The 16,852-nt window shown below is 44.4% G+C and overlaps 1 protein-coding gene across 2 annotated transcripts; it reads left to right on the top strand.

The window, feature by feature from the left end:
- Positions 1–2,623: 2,623 nt before the first annotated feature.
- LOC141727182 (RNA polymerase II elongation factor ELL2-like) lies at positions 2,624–16,826 on the top strand. Of its 2 annotated transcripts, XM_074533234.1 has the most exons (6): positions 2,624–3,336; positions 5,158–5,282; positions 6,121–6,442; positions 9,218–9,284; positions 10,765–10,936; positions 11,370–16,826. In XM_074533234.1, exons 3-6 carry the CDS (start codon positions 6,265–6,267, stop codon positions 11,454–11,456), a joined length of 504 nt encoding a protein of 167 aa, XP_074389335.1. In that variant the 5' UTR covers positions 2,624–3,336; positions 5,158–5,282; positions 6,121–6,264; the 3' UTR covers positions 11,457–16,826. The 2 variants fall into 2 exon arrangements, with proteins under 2 accessions (XP_074389335.1, XP_074389334.1); XM_074533233.1 differs by lacking the exon at positions 5,158–5,282 and having other exon boundaries at positions 2,625–3,336.
- Positions 16,827–16,852: the final 26 nt, after the last annotated feature.

The raw sequence follows: 16,852 nt of genomic DNA, 5'->3' as shown, positions 1-16,852 counted from the left end.
TCTTGTTTCATGGCAATCATCTCCCTTCTTGTTGATGAGCCTTGGAAGCCACAAAGGACAAGCATCCAGGAACACATTTTCCTAAGTAGTATTCTGCATTTGCAGATTATTCAGCAGGATCAGTGTCTGTGTGGGAGCTGGAGCAGCCGAGGCAGAGTGGGATGGCGGAGCTGCGGGCCTGGGCAGGATCCAGTGAGTTCCGCAGGGCCCCAATCCGCACTGCGTCCCACAGGGTCCCCACCGGCACTGCCATGAGCGTCAGGGTGAGCCAGAGGTGCCAGGAGCAAGAGGTGAGGGGCAGGTGTGGGGCTCTGTGGGTTGGCAGCGGGTGGGGGCTTGGCCATGATGTTGGTGTCAGGTGCTGCTGAGCCCGCGGGAGCTGTTGGGCAGGGCTGGGGCCCCACTGGTGCTCCAAGGGCCCCTTTGAGGCAGCTGCCCGGGGGGAAGCGACTCACACGGATGACACAGAGGAGGTGTCTGTGGAAGTGGGAGATTGTCTGCAGGAAGTGGTTCTCAGGTAATGATAGGGAGAAGGTGCCAGTGGAAGTGGGAGGTTGATTTCACGGTTGCAAGTGGCACTCAGGGATGATACAGAGGAGGTACCAGTGAAAGTCAGATATTCTCCATGCTGTGACACTCAGGAAATTCATGCTCTGGACATGGCTCATGGCCAAAATGCATGGATTTCTCATGGTTCCCAGTTTGTATGGAACTCACTGAACACGTAAGGGTAAAGGAAACTGTCTAAATTTTTTTCAAGTATTAGGAATAGCCATTATTTATTCCTAGCTGTCATGCATAGTGGAGAACTGCAGCCACATGCACCTCATCTCAAATCTTTTCTAATTATTGATACACTTTTTGTAAGCATAGAAATTTATTTTCATTTCTTCTTAATTGCGGAATTCCTTCCATAGAGTAATATTTTATCTTCTATTGTGTAGTGATGTCTCCCTCCTCATGGTAATTAGTCCACAAGTTTCAGTCCATTTATCATGGCTTTTAAGATTTTATTTCAGCCAATTTTGCCTTCCAAATTAGGCAGATGGATGGCAGTAATTGTTTTTGTAAAAAATATGCTTGTGTCAATAGACATCTGAGTGATTTTGAGTTCCAATGGGACATGTCATAATCTGTACTAAATGATGAGTTCAGCCAGGCACCCAAATTTTGTAATCTCTGACTAACTTAGGATGAACTATTTCCTATAACTTAGAATAAAATATTTTACATCTATGGAAATAATTGCATCTAGAGCTGAGGAAAAGAGAAAGGGTTTTGGGGCCTGTTACAGTTGAAATTCATCTTTTTGCAGTTGAAGTTATTCTTGGAGCTGACTCCAGGATGTACTTCCTTAATGCCAAATAAATCCCAGTGTCAGGTGCTGCCCTGACTTTCAAATCCTTTGTGCCCCTCTCTGGATTTTTAGCTTAGCACTGACCAGTTCACTTGTACTCAGGCACTTGATTTCAAGGGAAGCTTGTGCCTATAAATTCCAGCAATTGGGAAAGGATGACTTGCTACTGGAGGGCTTGGCTGCATTAGAGGCCAAGTGAGGGTGGATCTCTCAGGGCACTTTTGTAGCCGGCTGCTTTCAGAGGGAGAGCTGTGTCAAAGCAGCCCTTTTTGACGCTGTGACAGCAAACCTTTGCAAATACAGCTCTTGTTAAAAATGGAGGGCCTAGTTAATCAGCAGTAATGAAGATTAGGCTGAAGATTTTACAGAAAATTTCTTTCCCATTTTAGCCAAATACCAGCGAGGCGTCGCACAGTGGAAGTGCACAGGTTGTCAAATTGTATAACCCACTTGGAGGTATGGTTGGCTTTCATATTTTGCTCAATGTCCGTAAGATTTTCCACTTGGTAATTCATTTTTGCAGCATATTCATTGAAAAGGGGATCTCTTGTGTTCAGAGATCTCAACCTGGAGGTGGTTTGGCCTCAGGTCAGACTTGCAGTCACTTGTCACTGCATTCAGTCACTGGTTTGTTTTCCCCTGAGAAAGCCTGCCTGTATGTTGTTCCCGTACTGCCTGATGGGTTGGAATTTGGAGCATGGAGGTCAAGATTTTTACCGTCTTATGCACTTAAATTCACAGACTTGGAAGTTAAGGTTTTGGAAGACCTATCAACTGTCTTTAACCATTGAAATTTAATTGGGAAATGGAAAGAAAATTACATTGAAGAAGTTGCATAGAGAATTTCCTATGTTCAAGACCGAAACCATACTTGATTGAATTATTTGTCTTGGTCATTAATAAGTGAATGTTGCCCCAATACTACCTTGGGCTCTTCTCAAGGAAATTGAAAGGAATATATTGATGTCATCTTGCCCACGGATTCCAACATTTCCCACAAAGCACAATGTGCTTAGGAGGTGCCATTTGTATTGATCTGTTCTGAGTGCTGTTTCGCCAAGGAGCCTGGCTCCAGGCAGACACCAGGTGCACATTCCCCTTCCAGGCACTCAGTGGCACTGCCTGCAGCAGTGAGCTGAGCCAGGCCCAGCCAGCTGCCCTGAGCAAAACAGGCTTTGACCTGGCTGTGGCTGCAGTCACCTGCCTGCAGGGACATCCCTGCCGCTGCAAGTGCAGCTCTTGCTCTGCCTTAGCCTAGTGCAGAGCATTTTTGGGCAGCATGGTGGTGGCTTTTTGGAGAGACAAAAGTTGACTTCTGAATTTCTCATTGGGGATGTGCTGTTTTACATTTCAGTGATTTGTGTGATTCTTGGTGGTGATCTACATAGATCCTAAGGGAATATTTAACATTGAGTTACTGGGGTGTGAGAACTGGCATTAGAGAGTCAACTGGAGAATTTTTACCACATCTACTTTAGGCTGGCACAAAAAATCTCAGGTGAGACAGGTCTGGTTGTTGGTAGAGTCCAGGGTACCTTTGCAACATGCTCCATACAGGACCAGTTAGGGACTAGGTTTTTTCACAGAATCAGAGAATATGTGAGTTCAAAGGAATTCCACAAGGATATTCAAAATCAGCTCTGTCCCCAAGACATTTTAATCAACTCTTTTGCGTTCTGCCAACTTCCCATTTGACACTTCTTTTTCTGCTTTCCTTTCCTTTGGGAAAACAAGCAGATGTGAGAAGAGCCAAATCACACACTTCATGTCCCGCCCCTGAGGAGAAGAGAACAAAGCCCACGAAGCCTGCAGAGAATGAACAGAAGCCTTGCAGTGCTGTTTATCGGCGACCCTACAGGGACAGGGTGATTCATTTACTTGCTCTGAGGACTTACAAGAAGCCAGAGTTACTTGCTCGCTTGCAGAGAGATGGAGTCATGCAAAAGGACAAGGGCACCCTTGCCAAGATCCTTCAGCAGGTGAGATGGTGGAGTTTGTGCCAGCATTATTACCACCACACTCTTCTTTTCTTCCTAATTGTCACTTGTTCCTCTACTCTTTAAATTGCATCTGGACAAATAAGTTTGGAAATGCTCCCTGTTAAAGTTTTTCCATCAACTTCATCCAGAGGTCTCAAGCTGCAGGTCCATGTGACAAAAAGAAAGAAAACTTGAAAATTTTGGGGCATTGTTGTTTTTCTAGAATAGCTGGCAATGAGTAACACTTTGTAATGTTGTTGCTCCTCATGCCTTATTCCATTCTCTTTCTTTTCTGTGCACTGTTTAACTGCTTCAAGGAGTAACTTCACAGGGGTTCCTTGATTGTGTGAAATGGTTTATGACTGCACTTAAAATTTCCTGGAAGAAGTTCCAGGGCAGAGGAGTTCAGGAACTGCAGAGGCCAGTATTTCATTTGAACACAGTTAGTGGCCTCTCTATAGTACTTGACTTCTCTGGGATCTGTGGGGATTTTCTTCCAGGGGTGTTCCAGGCACATCCTCCATGATAAAGATGGTAGCCAAACTTTGAGCAGAGGGTTTCTTTGCTGTCACGTGGTTTAAATATTCCCTCTTCTTGGAACTCAATTAATCAATAACTTCTCCAGTGGTCCTTTAAATTCCACTGGTATTTGATTTTCACAGCCAGCAATAGGATGCACATGCATTGAAAGATGCAATATTTCTCTCATTCCCTTTTCAAAATTCCCTTTTCCCCTAGAGTGTTGCTGAATTATGCTGGCATTAATATATCAAGTGGGAACATTTCCTCTTTAGCTAGGCAAACAGTGTCTTGGAACTTAGTCAAGGGAGGAAAATTCAATACAGTTTCGGTTGATCCCACAGTGACTTTTAAGAACTCATTCCCTGAACCTGGGAAGTTTGTTGCTAGGTTTGCCCAGGGCAGTGGCAGGCTTTTTCATCCTGAAAATATTCACAATATTACGAGGGCCATGTTCTGCGCTCCCAGCTGAAGTAGCCCATTTAGATTTCAAGTTGATTATACATTTTCAAAGCTCAGCTCCTAAGAAGGCAATGGATGGAAACATTTTTCCTGTTCCATTGCAAAGTTTGACGAGATTTCTGTGGTGTCAGTGTGCTGTAGGAGGTGTGAACTGCCTCAGGGTCCAGGTTTGCATTCTGAAAGTTCTGTGTGAGCAGCCCTGCAGCCTGAGATGCCTTGCTCAGGCTTTTGTGGACATCAGAGTAAGTGGGGCTTTATTTTGTATAGGTCTGAAATGGACAGTGTGAGCTTGCTGAGATGTGGTACACACACCCTTGCTTCCCTTCCAACACAACCTGAGTTCAGCTTTGAAGAAGTGAATCCCTGATTCTGGGTATCTTTGTTACTTTTACATTTCTTTTTCTGCTGTGGGCAGACAGGCATCAACACAGACCCAAATTATGAATGTTTATCATATTTTCAAGAAGAAAAGTCAAAGTTGTGACAGATGTTAGTGGTGTCTTAGATGAGTTATTCAGTGTGTTTGAGGGTTCAAATTGATGGAGACTTTCCCAATGGGCTTTTCTGTGGAACTCTGAGCAGGTGTCAGGGGATGAAGTCTAAACCTGCACTTTTGATATCAGTGGTCTTCAGGTTTTACTACCTCAATTTACTTTTTGGAGGTGACTTTGTATTTGTCTTGAGGAAGGTATGATCCTCAATTCATTTACACCTGGGCATGTGCGCATTGATTAATTGAGACAGAGTGCTCACAAGCAGCTGTTCAGGACCAATCACATTTCTCTAGTTTGCATGCAGCAAGCATAATAAAGATTTGTTTTCCTACACGTCTGCCTGTAGGTAGCCAAGTGGAATGCAAAGGATAATTGCTTCAGTCTGAAGGAACATCTATTTCAAACCCTTCAGACTGATTGGCCTGGCTACACCGAAATAGACAGACAGAAGCTGAAGTTAATACTTTCTCGGTAAGTTCAGTCACTCAGAGAAAGGAAAAAAGAGAAATCCCTGGTTAATGAAGCTTAGACTGTGAGAATATGGTGCCTGGCCCTGCACAGGACACCATGAGAAGCACAGCAGGTGCCCAAGAGTGTTGTCCAAAGACTTCTTGATGCCTCCTGCAGTGACCATTGGCCTGGGGAGCCTGTTGCAGGGCTCAAGCACCCTCTGGGCCATGAATGTTTTCCTGATATCCTGCCTAAAGCTCCCTCAACTCAGCTTCATGCTGTTTCCTTCAGTCCTGACACTGAAGGACTCTGTTTTCCCTGCAAGGAGCGAATTTGGACAGTTGATACTTAGGCTTTGTAACATGAAATATTGGCCCATCCATACAGAAAATCAGCTCCATCTCAGAACACCACCAACACCAGTCAAGCGTTATCGCCAGGGCCTTCTGAGAGAGATGCTGCAGTAAGACCAGCTCAGGTATTTTGTGCATTTTTAACATTCTGGACTGTATGGTAAATTTTAGCAGACTTGCTGGTGGTGCAAGATTGTCATCTGAATGATGTGCAGGACCTTCTCATTTGGGGAAGCCTTTGATGGAGCTCCTGAAGGGAGTGTCTTTCTTCCAAAGAATTTTAGCTACAGTCTTGAAGTAGGACATGCTGAGTGCTAAGATGGGAATGTAGGAATGAGACAGAGCCTTTATTTACCTGCAGAACTTCTGGTTTGAATGCTCTTTTTAGTGTGGAAAGATGTGTGTTCAAATTGGCCCAGTTCAGAAATGCTGCTTTTCCAGACCGGGAGCAAAGTTTGATCCTGATCATATAAGTTAATGAATGAATGATTTTGTTATTGATGCAGAAACGGCCTCTGGCTTCTGACTGTACCAGTCCTGTGACGAGCAAGAAGAGGAGAATTGGCCACCAGCCCAGTCCTGTCCAGCCAGCAGCTGGTGGCCACTTTTCTTCCTTCCTTCTGCCTTCCACATCTCTGTTCTCTTCGGACATGTCTCCAAGTGCCGGCTCTGTTTCCCCGTGCACCCATGTGGTGCAGCAAACAGAGAAATTTCGGAGCTCCAGCATCCCAAAAACTGCCAGGGAGCAGAAGGAGATCCCCAACTCAAGTGGGGAGAAAAATGAACTGGGGAGGCTGAAGCAGTGGCACCGCCTGGATTTCGATGAAGGTATTGATGTGCTGGTTTTCCTGACTCCTGTGTGGATAAGTGTGGTGTAAAGATTTGGTAATTCAGAGAAGCTTCTGCCTAAATTAAGGTGCAAGCATGACCCTTTTCCACAGGCAATAGTAAAAATGTTATTGAACAGGAAACGCAAGCTAGGGAGATAGGAATGAGAGAAGAGAGGCAGGGGAAGGGGAAGAGAGAGACATCAAGTGGGGAGATATCATCACCACATGGACTCTCTGTTGTCCAACCTGTCCTTCTTAACCCTTGGTCTTCTCAGTGGTGGGGGTCCCCAGGTCTCTCTGGAGGTACCACCTTTATACTGTCCAAGATTCGAGGATTCACAGGGTGGTCACAGCTTGTTCCCACATCTTGGGCTAGAAGCCATGCAAGCACTGATTTTCCTTACCCACAGTCTCTACAGTGGAGGTTTTTGTCTGGTGTCTTAATTTTAAACCCTCACCTCTGTTAGGCAAAGGCTTTGTGCTTTTATTCTTGCCAATTGTGCTTCTCTCAAATTCCTGTTGTGGTGGCTTATCTTATGGGAACATCCTTCTTTGAAGGCATTCTGAATTAGTTAATTGTGCTCTTGCTTTCCACCTTGTGGAAAGGGAGATTTGAAAGTCAGCACTGGATACACGAAGGCACTGCTCTACATTACTGCTATACCATTCTCTCTGCTGGATGGTCATGAAAAATCAAGACTTTTTTATTTTTTTCCCCATTATATTACATTGTAACTCTTGGTTTAAAAGGTAAAAACAGCAAAGCCCAGAACTTGTGCTGCTGGAACCTTCTCTAAAAGTGCATGGATTTTTAGAAATTTTCTCTCAAAGTAGTGCAAAACCAATCAAGAACAAATGAATTTGAAATAGATTTCTTTGGGGAGAAGCCGGTTAAAAGGAAGAGCCAGACACTAGAAGCCAGAGGAAATGGATTATTTTTCTTTCCATCAGGTTTCTAGTAAAATGCCAAGTGTTGGCTGAGACTGCACTTTTTCAATCAGCAGATTTTCAAGACTGCATGATGAAGGCAGAAACCTGTCACACATGTATTGCAGACTAGTTGACTGAAACCTGTCAATCAAATCTCAGGGATTCCATGGTTGTTTGTTGAACTCAGCCTTTTCATGGAAACTTCAAAAGCTACAAAACGCAAGCTGTGGTTTCCTGGAGTTCTACTTTGAACTGGGCTGGGAGTTTCCTCCCCATCCTAGCTGCAGAATTTATTTTTTCAAAAGCTGTGGAAGTGGTACAGACTGAAAACAACATTGAAAAGCTAAACAGAAACACATAAAGAATGCTTGATTTCTGATGACAGGGACACACCCAGCAGGGCAGAGTTCAGTTGCTTTGTTAAATCTGGGGATTGCCTCCTTTGGAGTTTGACCTTGCAAATTCCAAGTTGGGTTCAGCCTGGAGGCAGGTTTGGAGTGTGCAGATGCCTCTTGCGAGTGGTGGTGTGCTTGTAGAAACAGGTGCTTTGAGATGGCCTTTCCACATTTCTTCTGGACATACACACGGTGCCTACAAACTTTGGAATGCCTTTGGAAGGATTTCTGCTTGAATCTATAAACACATGAGCAGCTTTCTTGAAGAACCAGTTCCCAAACTCTGCCCAGCTATGAAGGAAAAATATGTGCTGTGTTTCAAGTGGGGGCTTAGGATGCTTTCATATGGACTGAGCCATGAGAGGAAATGCACTTTTGGAAATGAAAAGCTCACAGCAAAGCTGTTCTTCCAAGTTTTATTGAACATACTATGACTATTGGTATTTCTGTCCAGTTGTATTACCACTTTTCCACTTCTTTTTATACTTCTGCTATACAAAGGAAATCAACAAAAGCAAGTGGACGATCACACAACAGCTCTTTCCTCAAGAATTGAAGCTCAGGTAGCTTAGAAATTGTCAAGAATGGCTGAGTTTTAGCAAAATTACTTTATGTAAACAACGGCAGTGGAAGCTGATAAGGAATGGAAAGGAATATGTGGGAATTTTATGCTTGACACAAAACTTGAAATAGAAAGCCGAGAGAGATTTCCAAGCTCCTGAGTATTCCTTCCTGTTTCAGCTGACTTTTCCTTATGGCAGTTCTCTTTATTATCATGGTAATTCTTGAACATTTCTTTGGAAAGAGGGCTTCAAGGTTATGTGTGCAATGCTTCCCAAGAGGCAAAGGGCAAGTCACAAATGCAGAGCTGTTTCCTGCCCCAACCTGCCACATTAATGAGAAGCACTGAGTTTTGACTGCAGGATATTGGAGTCTTAGTGCCAGTAAGCCCTATAGAATGGAATTGGCTTTCCTGCTGACATGAGTGCAGGCTCTCATCGGAACTGTGGGCCTCTGGAAGCAGCAGGGAAGTGGGGATAGAAACATGGCAGTAAAAGAACTTCAGCTCTCTTCTTTCTTTTTTGTTGGAACCTCGACGTTGATTTCTCTCAAGCTGTTGTCTTTTGAAGCTGCATAATTTTCTGCATGGCTGTGCAGATGGCTGTGCAGATGCCGCCTCATGCCTTCAAATAGGAAAAGCTGAGCTGGGGCTAACACTGTGGGAATGCACAACCTGTAGAATACAGTGGCCATTCCTTCTATCTACCTCCCAGGCAGGGCTACTTTGGAGAAGGTCTTATGTGCCCTATTGTTAAAAGTTGTTAATGCTTCTGAGTAATTTGCTATGAGAAGAACACTGAAGGACTTTTTCAAGACTATCCAATGGGGTTCTTTTGAACTTTTGAAGACCTCCTGATGACGGATGTCAAAATTCTGCTTCTCTGCAGGAGCAAGAAAAGAGACTTCCATTGCCTCCACATGCTCTGCAATAAGCGACCAACCAGACTACTTGAGGTGAGCAAAGTAGCCGTTAACTCTTGCAGCTTTCAGTGGGGTGCAGTGTCCAGCTCTTTCCTGTGGTGAAAGGATGAGTTTGAGCAGATTTATTTGGGCCTGGAAAGCTCAGAGCAGAGATGAACACGGAGGTGGGTTAGGCCCAGACGGACTCTCCCTTCCTGCAGTGCAGTTGCACAGGCTCAGCTGCAGCAGTGGTGCTGCATCCCTACATTGAATTTGCAGTGCAGGAGGGGAGGGAGAAGTGTGTGTGTGGTGAAACACTGGAAATTGCTGCCAGCTTGTGTGAGAGCAGGGATGTTGTCAAGGGCAGTCAGGCCTCCTGCAGCTCTGGGGCTCTGGGGCAGCTGCGGCCTTTGGAGCGGGCACGGCAGGGCCCTGGCTCACATTGCGCCAGTGCCTCCCAAAATGTAGCAAGGCATCTGGAGTTTTCTTTTCAAACTCCTCCTGCACACTAGTCAGGTGTATCTGGGATGCATGCTTGGCACAAACTGCTGTCTGTCCTGGGATTGAACTTCATCCTGTTGAGGATTTACTGCTTGTAAATATTAATCTCTGGATGATTTGAATTATATATTCCCATGTGAAAGGTGTTTCTGTGCTCCAAAAAGAACAAGATCTTCAGGCCCAGAGGAGAAGAAGTATTGGTGTGAGAGTGTTGGGAAGTGGGATCAATTCTTCTCATTGCCATTTCAATTGGATTTGTATCTTGAGTTTGATAAACGTCACGCCTGTTGATGTGAGGGAGAAGGGATTGAAGAATATTTGACTCCCATCAGTGTCTTTAGGCATTAATGAATTTGCCCTCTTTAGGAGCAGATGCTGTTTGGGTAGTAGCTGTAGTTTCAGACTGATATAGAGATTGTTTTTGTGGCTGTGTTACAAATACCTCAGTTCCATGGTCAGTGATGCAACTGCTGTCCACTAGAAGAATCAAATATTATCATTAACACTGCTTTGGTGTTAGACAGTAAAGAATGTAGCTCAAAAGTCCAACTCTGTGCACTCAACTCCATAAATGCATTCCCTGACAAATATGTTTTAGAGATGTATTGTCACAAGTAAATGTAATTAATTTAAGCTTTTCCTACAGAGAAGAGATAATAATTTAGTAATGTATCTCCTCTTCCTGAGGCTGCTGGGTTTGTTTGTCCTTTGACATTTGAAATTAAAGGAAATGTTTTCTAAGTGTGCTTCACTTACTAATGAAGAAAACCTCCACAATGTAAACTATTAGTAACTAAGTGTCATAGAAATGTGACTGATTCCTAGAGTTACCTGACTGCATTCCCTTGAAGCACATGAGCTTGAAAGTAGAAACTGTCAGTCCCAGAGCATCAGACTCAAAGCTTGGGTGTCTGTGTTTGGCATTACCCTGTGCTTGGTGTAATATTACACATGTATTTTTTGGACTAGAAACATACTGGAATGTTCTCTTAGAGTTCACGCATAGAAAAATGGTCTCATTTTTTCCCATTAGAAAATACGTAGCCATTGTCTCCTTGGAGCAACGCCAGCGCTACAAGGATGACTTCCATGCAGAGTATGAGGAATACCGGAATTTACACTCTGTGATTGACAGGACCACAAAGAAATTCAGACAGTTTCAGGAGCAATGGAAGTCTCTGACTCCAGGCTCTGAAGCCTATCAGGTAAAGAAGGATAAAACCATGAAGACTGGTTCATCATCACGGCAGTGTTTTTGATTCCCTGGAACTGCTCAGTGAAACAATGGGAACCTGCAGAATTGGCATATATGCTCAGACACTGCTTGGGCTGGTTCTGATTTTTGCAAGGCCCTGCCCAAAAGCCCCCGTTTGAGCTGTCTATGATGAAACAGAAAGGGAAGAGGCGTCCCAAGCAGAGTCTTAGAGCATGGGCTCCTTCTGTTGGCTATTGAGAGGCTTAATTGCAGATCTTGGGTGGTGCTGGTTGAGGGAGATTTGTTCTTGCAAATGTCCCAGAAGAGTGGTGGCTGACAGAGAAGAAAATGTCTGGAGTTAGACTGAGTGAACTTTTAGTGTTTTACCAAAGTTTGCATTTTATGCTGGTGAAGAAACATTCCTCATGTTTATTTTCTTGTAGAGGCTGCATCATCAAATCCTAGCAGATTATCAGCAGCTACAACAGGTACGTGAGACACCAGAGCTGCAGGGCCATGGTAACTGCTGAGTCTGCCTCAAGGCTTTTTTAAAGCAAAGGACATGAGAGTGTAGACTCTGCAGAAGAGTTTGCATGCCCTAATTTTGCTTTCTCCTTCACAGGGTAGCCCCAGCTACTCTGAAATGAAGAGCAGGTGCCAGTACCTCCACAAAAAGCTGGCCCATATTCAGAGGCGCATTTCTGAATATGACCAGCAGTGAGTGGAGTCCTGGCACCAGACATCTGCTTCAGCCTGGTGACATCTGCAGACCCCAGATTTTTTATTTCAACTAGAAGATTAGGTTTTAGGATTTTTTAAGTTAGTATTGAACAGTAGGTTATGTTAGCACTGAGCCGTAGAATATTTCTTAAAATCTTGGATTAGTTCAAAGAAGTTTAGTTAGTTTAAGAAGTTGAAAGATGATAGTGTTGAATGTTAACAATAAAGAACTCTCACTGTTTATAAGTCCTTCTCTCATTGTTGCTTCTATGATATCTGGAGTGGATTTCTTCTGTCAATTCTGTTCTTCAAGTCTTAAGTTTGTCCACTGAGATAAATTTATCAGTAGAGGGTGGAAGCCCACTACCTGTACTATGAAGTTATGCACATTTTAAGAATCGATTTTGGCTGATGGAAATTCTTTATAAGTTTTGGGGTGTTTTTTTTGACCTTTTTCTTGTTTATGCAAAATCTTTGCCTAAGTGGTGAAAGACATTGAAGTTTGGACAAGTCTGTCAGCAAATCCCTTTGTTTTGGAGGGTTACAGAGGAGTGCACATGAGCTGCTCTCAGCTGTCATCTGAAGCAGCTCTCAAAACAGATTTTAAGTCATGGCCTTCCCTTGTCAGTGAGCCAAGGAATATATCCAGATCTTTGCAAGAGTTTTGTAAAATACGTAGAGTGGTGTTGGAGTCAAGGTACTTCAATGGGTTTTAAAGAGAAATTGCGTTCAAGTGGCCCTGTGGAAATGCTGTCCATTTCTTTGCATATTTAAACCAGTCTGTCTCAACCAGCCTTTCTAGAGAGACACAGATCTTGATTCTTTTACAGATCTCTGGGAACTTGGAATAAAGACCTTTTCCTAAGTTTTCTGCCATTTATTTTTTAGCTTAAACGGTAGACTTGTTACCAGAAAAACCTTAACCTTCTTTTGGGGAAGAATATGAAATTGTCTGAGGCAGGAAAATGTTTGGGAACAATCACCGGGGCCTTTGAATGCCCCTTTCTTCCTTAGAGAGGATTCTACAAATTCTCAATTGTCTCCATGCAATGATGTTAATTCCCTACGTGAGAGATTTTCGAGTGTTTTCTGATTGAACACCTGAGCCATCGTTGCCCTTCTGTTCTCCTTCAAGGGAAGTTCATTAAAATGTCACCTCTTAAGCCCTGAAATTTGGGTCCATTTTTGCCTGGGTCAGGGGTTGCTGCTGCAGCTCTGCAGCGCAGCAGCCCCAGGAACGCTGCTGTGGGGGACATGGGGTGAATTGTGCTGGGGAGCCTCCCCTTGGCCTGGTGGCTGCTGCTGGTTGACAGAGCATGCAGGAATGCTGGTGGTGAGGGTGGGCTGAGAGTGAGGATTTTTCATACTTACCCCTTCATGACCTATCTCGCTTTTTATGGAATTTCTTCTAACTAATTTTACACTGCATAAAGAAGTTATATTTCCATGCTTTTACAAGTCTAATCTTCATATTCCCGGCTGACTCTATTTTCCCTTCCAGTTTCTTGTGTGTTGGGGCAGGCTGCCCTTTGGGGAAGATGTACGAATGCACTGGTCCCATCTCCTTTTACTTCTGGAAAGGAAGTGTTTAGGAGTACTTGAAATGGTCCTTTCTACTTTTCTTTAAGTGGCTTGTTACTGTGCTTTATGACATAAGACACAGTCCCCAGGTTGATTAGAATATACCTGAGCATCCAAAGTTCTCAGGGATGCTCATACCCAAAATTTCTGCAGAGATGAGAGTACTTTTTGCAAAGAAGGTAAAAAGGGACCTAAATGCTTATTTCCTATCACATAACTTTCTCTAGAAAGGATTATAATTTGGTATTGTCTTCCATAGAGCATTTCATGTGGCATGACTTTTCTTTAAAAGCCACTGGAGTTCTGATTCTCAACAGTGGCAGGGAAAGCACTTTTGGCCACTTTAGTGAGGTTTCCTGGAAAATGTTACTCATTTGTCTTTGTAGGCTCTGATTTGCTCTTTCAATCTTGCTGCTAGGGTAAGATCTCCATGGGCTAAATAAGTTTCAGTTAACTGGGACTTTTTAAATAAATTTTGTACAGTGTCAGCTATGAAATGAGAATCACTATCTGCTGGCATACCAGAAGGAATCCTTACTCTTAGTAGTATTTTTTATTTTTAACTGGAAGTATTTCTCTGACTTTGTTGGTGTGACAAGGAAAAGCCTCTGGCCATGCAGAAAATGTGTCCATTAAACCCAGTAAGTATTTATATTTACTTCTTCTTAACTCAGAAAAATGTCCTTGTCATTAATATCTGGTACTACTTCCCTGGTTTGGGATCCAAAAAGGCAGTCTTTTGTAAAACTGTGCATTGATCTGTAAGCAGATTTTAAATTTCAGTTGTCACAGTCCCTGTCAACCTAACACTAAGTAGCTGCCTTAGCAAACTGTCTACTGTACCTTCAATACCCCAATGGGTTTCTTTATGTTTGTCTTCTGCAGTTTGGCTCATTATTGCTTGAGGCACCCTAACTTGTTGATTTCTTGATACCTACCACCCTTCAGGACCAAATTAGACATTTAAGGATTTTGCGGAATGTTTTCATCATAGTGTTCTGTGTGTGATTTGGAAAGGTTCCCAACTTTGGAAAGAATTGCCAGCAAGATGCTTTGTTCTGCCTCCTCTCCAGCAGTTTTGTCTGCTCATCAGTCTCCTGGGCTTGTGTGAACTGTTGAGCTTTGCAGTGCATTATTGCTACTTTAGCAGGAAACTTGATGCTCCCAAAGCTGTCCCTGTTTGATTGGAGATGCTGATTCCTTACAGAAGGATTGAGGAACACAGCAGGGTTCAAGGCAGTAGCTGTCTTTAGCACCATATCTTTTGTTCCAGGAGTACCCCCTGTTACTTTAGGAAAACCAGTGAGCTCCTTTTTGCTCTACACCAGACATTACCATGTGCAGCACACATAAACAGACACATTTCTTCCCATGTGTTTTCAAGTCTATTCTATCAACCAGGACTGTGCTGGCTCCTGCTCTCAAGGGCACTCTTCATCCCTTGGAGACAATGTTTAGATGTTCTTTTAGGAAATATGCTCTTTTCCAAAGGGTTCTTTCCTGCATTCCCAGTCTTTGAGATAAATATGGATTTATTGTACAAGGCAAAGGCACTCATGTATGAATAGTGCAAAGGGATCAGTCAAATCTGGTAACTCCAGAACCGGGGTTGTCATCAATGTCTTTTTAAGCTATGGAAAGGCTGTTGGACTTCCCGGAGGGTAACACCTCATGAGATTCCCTTCAAGGTTCATACAGAAGTTTTTCCAACAGTCCACAAGTGGGGATCCATAACAATCACAATCCAGTCATTCCCAAAAAGGGACACTGTTCTTTTCCTTTCTGTCTCCAAAACTACACTGCCCCTTTGACTGTGGCAGCCAGGAAACCAAACATGGGCACACGTGGATATGGTCTTGAAGACAAAGAAAATATTTTGTGACATGGAAAATGAGCTTTGCATGCTAATATTCAAGCCATTCTCAATGGCATGTTTTATTCCCTCTCCCTGTTATGGATTCTGTGTTGCCAGCTGACTGAGATCAGGAGTAAGTTTGGATAAGGGGAAAATGTAAGTCAAATGATCAGAAGCTGAGTATAAAACATTTCTCCAGATGTGTCAGTAATTTCAATGGCCACCTGCAGTCAGCACAACTGTCAGCCTGGAATTGTGTTCATGCTCCTCCCTGGCCTTTCCATGTGTGCTCCTCCTGCAGAGCACCTGGGGGCCTGGGCATGCTGCTGGCTTGTTTCCCTTGAGGAGACTGGGATGAGGAAGGTCAGGGGGTTGTGACAAAGAGATGACATTTGAGTGATCGTGTACGTGCTGGAAGCCTCACAGACTGACGGGCCCATGACAGGATGGCCCAGAGCTGTCAGGGCTGCGCCTTGGTGACCTGGTTAGAGGTGTTGAGCTGCTCCTTTGCCTCAGAGAGAGCCAAGTGCAGCACTTTTGTTCAGAAACACTTCATTAGCCCTGCTTTGCACAGCTGCCGCTACTGGGGTTGGTGGGGTGCCCCTTTCCTCACTTGGAAATGAGCAGAGTCAGTGATGGGACAGGGCAGGGCATTCCCTACCTGTGCCCATTGTGAAATCCCTCTGCCCGGACTGTGTCGTGTCCTGCTCCTCAGTGACATCCCGGCCAGCCTGGCACATGGAACCCCCCGTTTCCAAGGACACGTGGCCATTGTCACCGGCACAGGGCAGGACCGCTCAGAGCCTTTGGCGGCTGCAGCGAGAGCGGGGGTGTCAGAGCCACAGCGAGTGTTTTTCCAACTTGGCTGGTTGCAGCACCCGTTGTTCAAGAGCCCAATCCACCCACGGCGTGGAGGTAATGATTTACAGTTCTGTGCAGGAAGGGTGGCTCAGGGACAAATTCACAAAGGCAACAGCGCAACAACCAGAACATTTCAGTGTTTATACATTTGAGCAAAGAAAGGAATTAGTGTTCATTGACTCTAAGTTTCCCTAATTCTCTCCAAAATGAGTATACTTTCTGCTGTTTGGTAATGACCCTCTCCCTTCTTATGCTCATTAGTCTGCATGCCCAATCTCCCCTTATTCACAGTGAGGTTCCTTGCGTAAAAAGCTGGAACGGCCTTTTTTCCCTGACAGAGCTGATTCAGCACAGTTGCTGCATTGCCTTTATCAGATAATTCCTTCTTTCGGGGGTTCTGCCAAATGTCCTTATGTCCATAAATTCTACTTTCTTTGTGTCCACCATGAGTGGTGCATCCCTCTTCCCAGGCCTTGCTAACCTGCCCTGTGTCTGAGGTCACTGAAGCCTGTCAAGCCTTCCACCTCAACAAGGCAATTCAGCCAAGAAGTCGCCTGCCTTTCCAAGGCCTGGCCATCGCTTCCAGCTTGTTGGCTAGTTCTTGTTTCATGGCAATCATCTCCCTTCTTGTTGATGAGCCTTGGAAGCCACAAAGGACAAGCATCCAGGAACACATTTTCCTAAGTAGTATTCTGCATTTGCAGATTATTCAGCAGGATCAGTGTCTGTGTGGGAGCTGGAGCAGCCGAGGCAGAGTGGGATGGCGGAGCTGCGGGCCTGGGCAGGATCCAGTGAGTTCCGCAGGGCCCCAATCCGCACTGCGTCCCACAGGGTCCCCACCGGCACTGCCATGAGCGTCAGGGTGAGCCAGAGGTGCCAGGAGCAAGAGGTGAGGGGCAGGTGTGGGGC

Source organism: Zonotrichia albicollis, chromosome Z (assembly GCF_047830755.1).
Source record: "Zonotrichia albicollis isolate bZonAlb1 chromosome Z, bZonAlb1.hap1, whole genome shotgun sequence".
In the NCBI taxonomy this organism is placed as follows: Eukaryota; Metazoa; Chordata; class Aves; order Passeriformes; family Passerellidae; genus Zonotrichia; species Zonotrichia albicollis.
The sequence above is the reverse complement of the archived record's forward strand: the minus strand, read 5'-3'. Positions and strand labels throughout refer to the sequence as shown.

Excerpts from the sequence above, each read along its gene's own strand:
- LOC141727182 (XM_074533233.1), top strand. The coding sequence starts at position 3,295 with ATGCAAAAGGACAAGGGCACCCTTGCCAAGATCCTTCAGCAG. Across the intron at positions 3,337-6,120 it reads TTGCCAAGATCCTTCAGCAG|AAACGGCCTCTGGCTTCTGA; the intron begins GTGAGATGGTGG and ends TTATTGATGCAG. Across the intron at positions 10,937-11,369 it reads CAGGCTCTGAAGCCTATCAG|AGGCTGCATCATCAAATCCT; the intron begins GTAAAGAAGGAT and ends ATTTTCTTGTAG.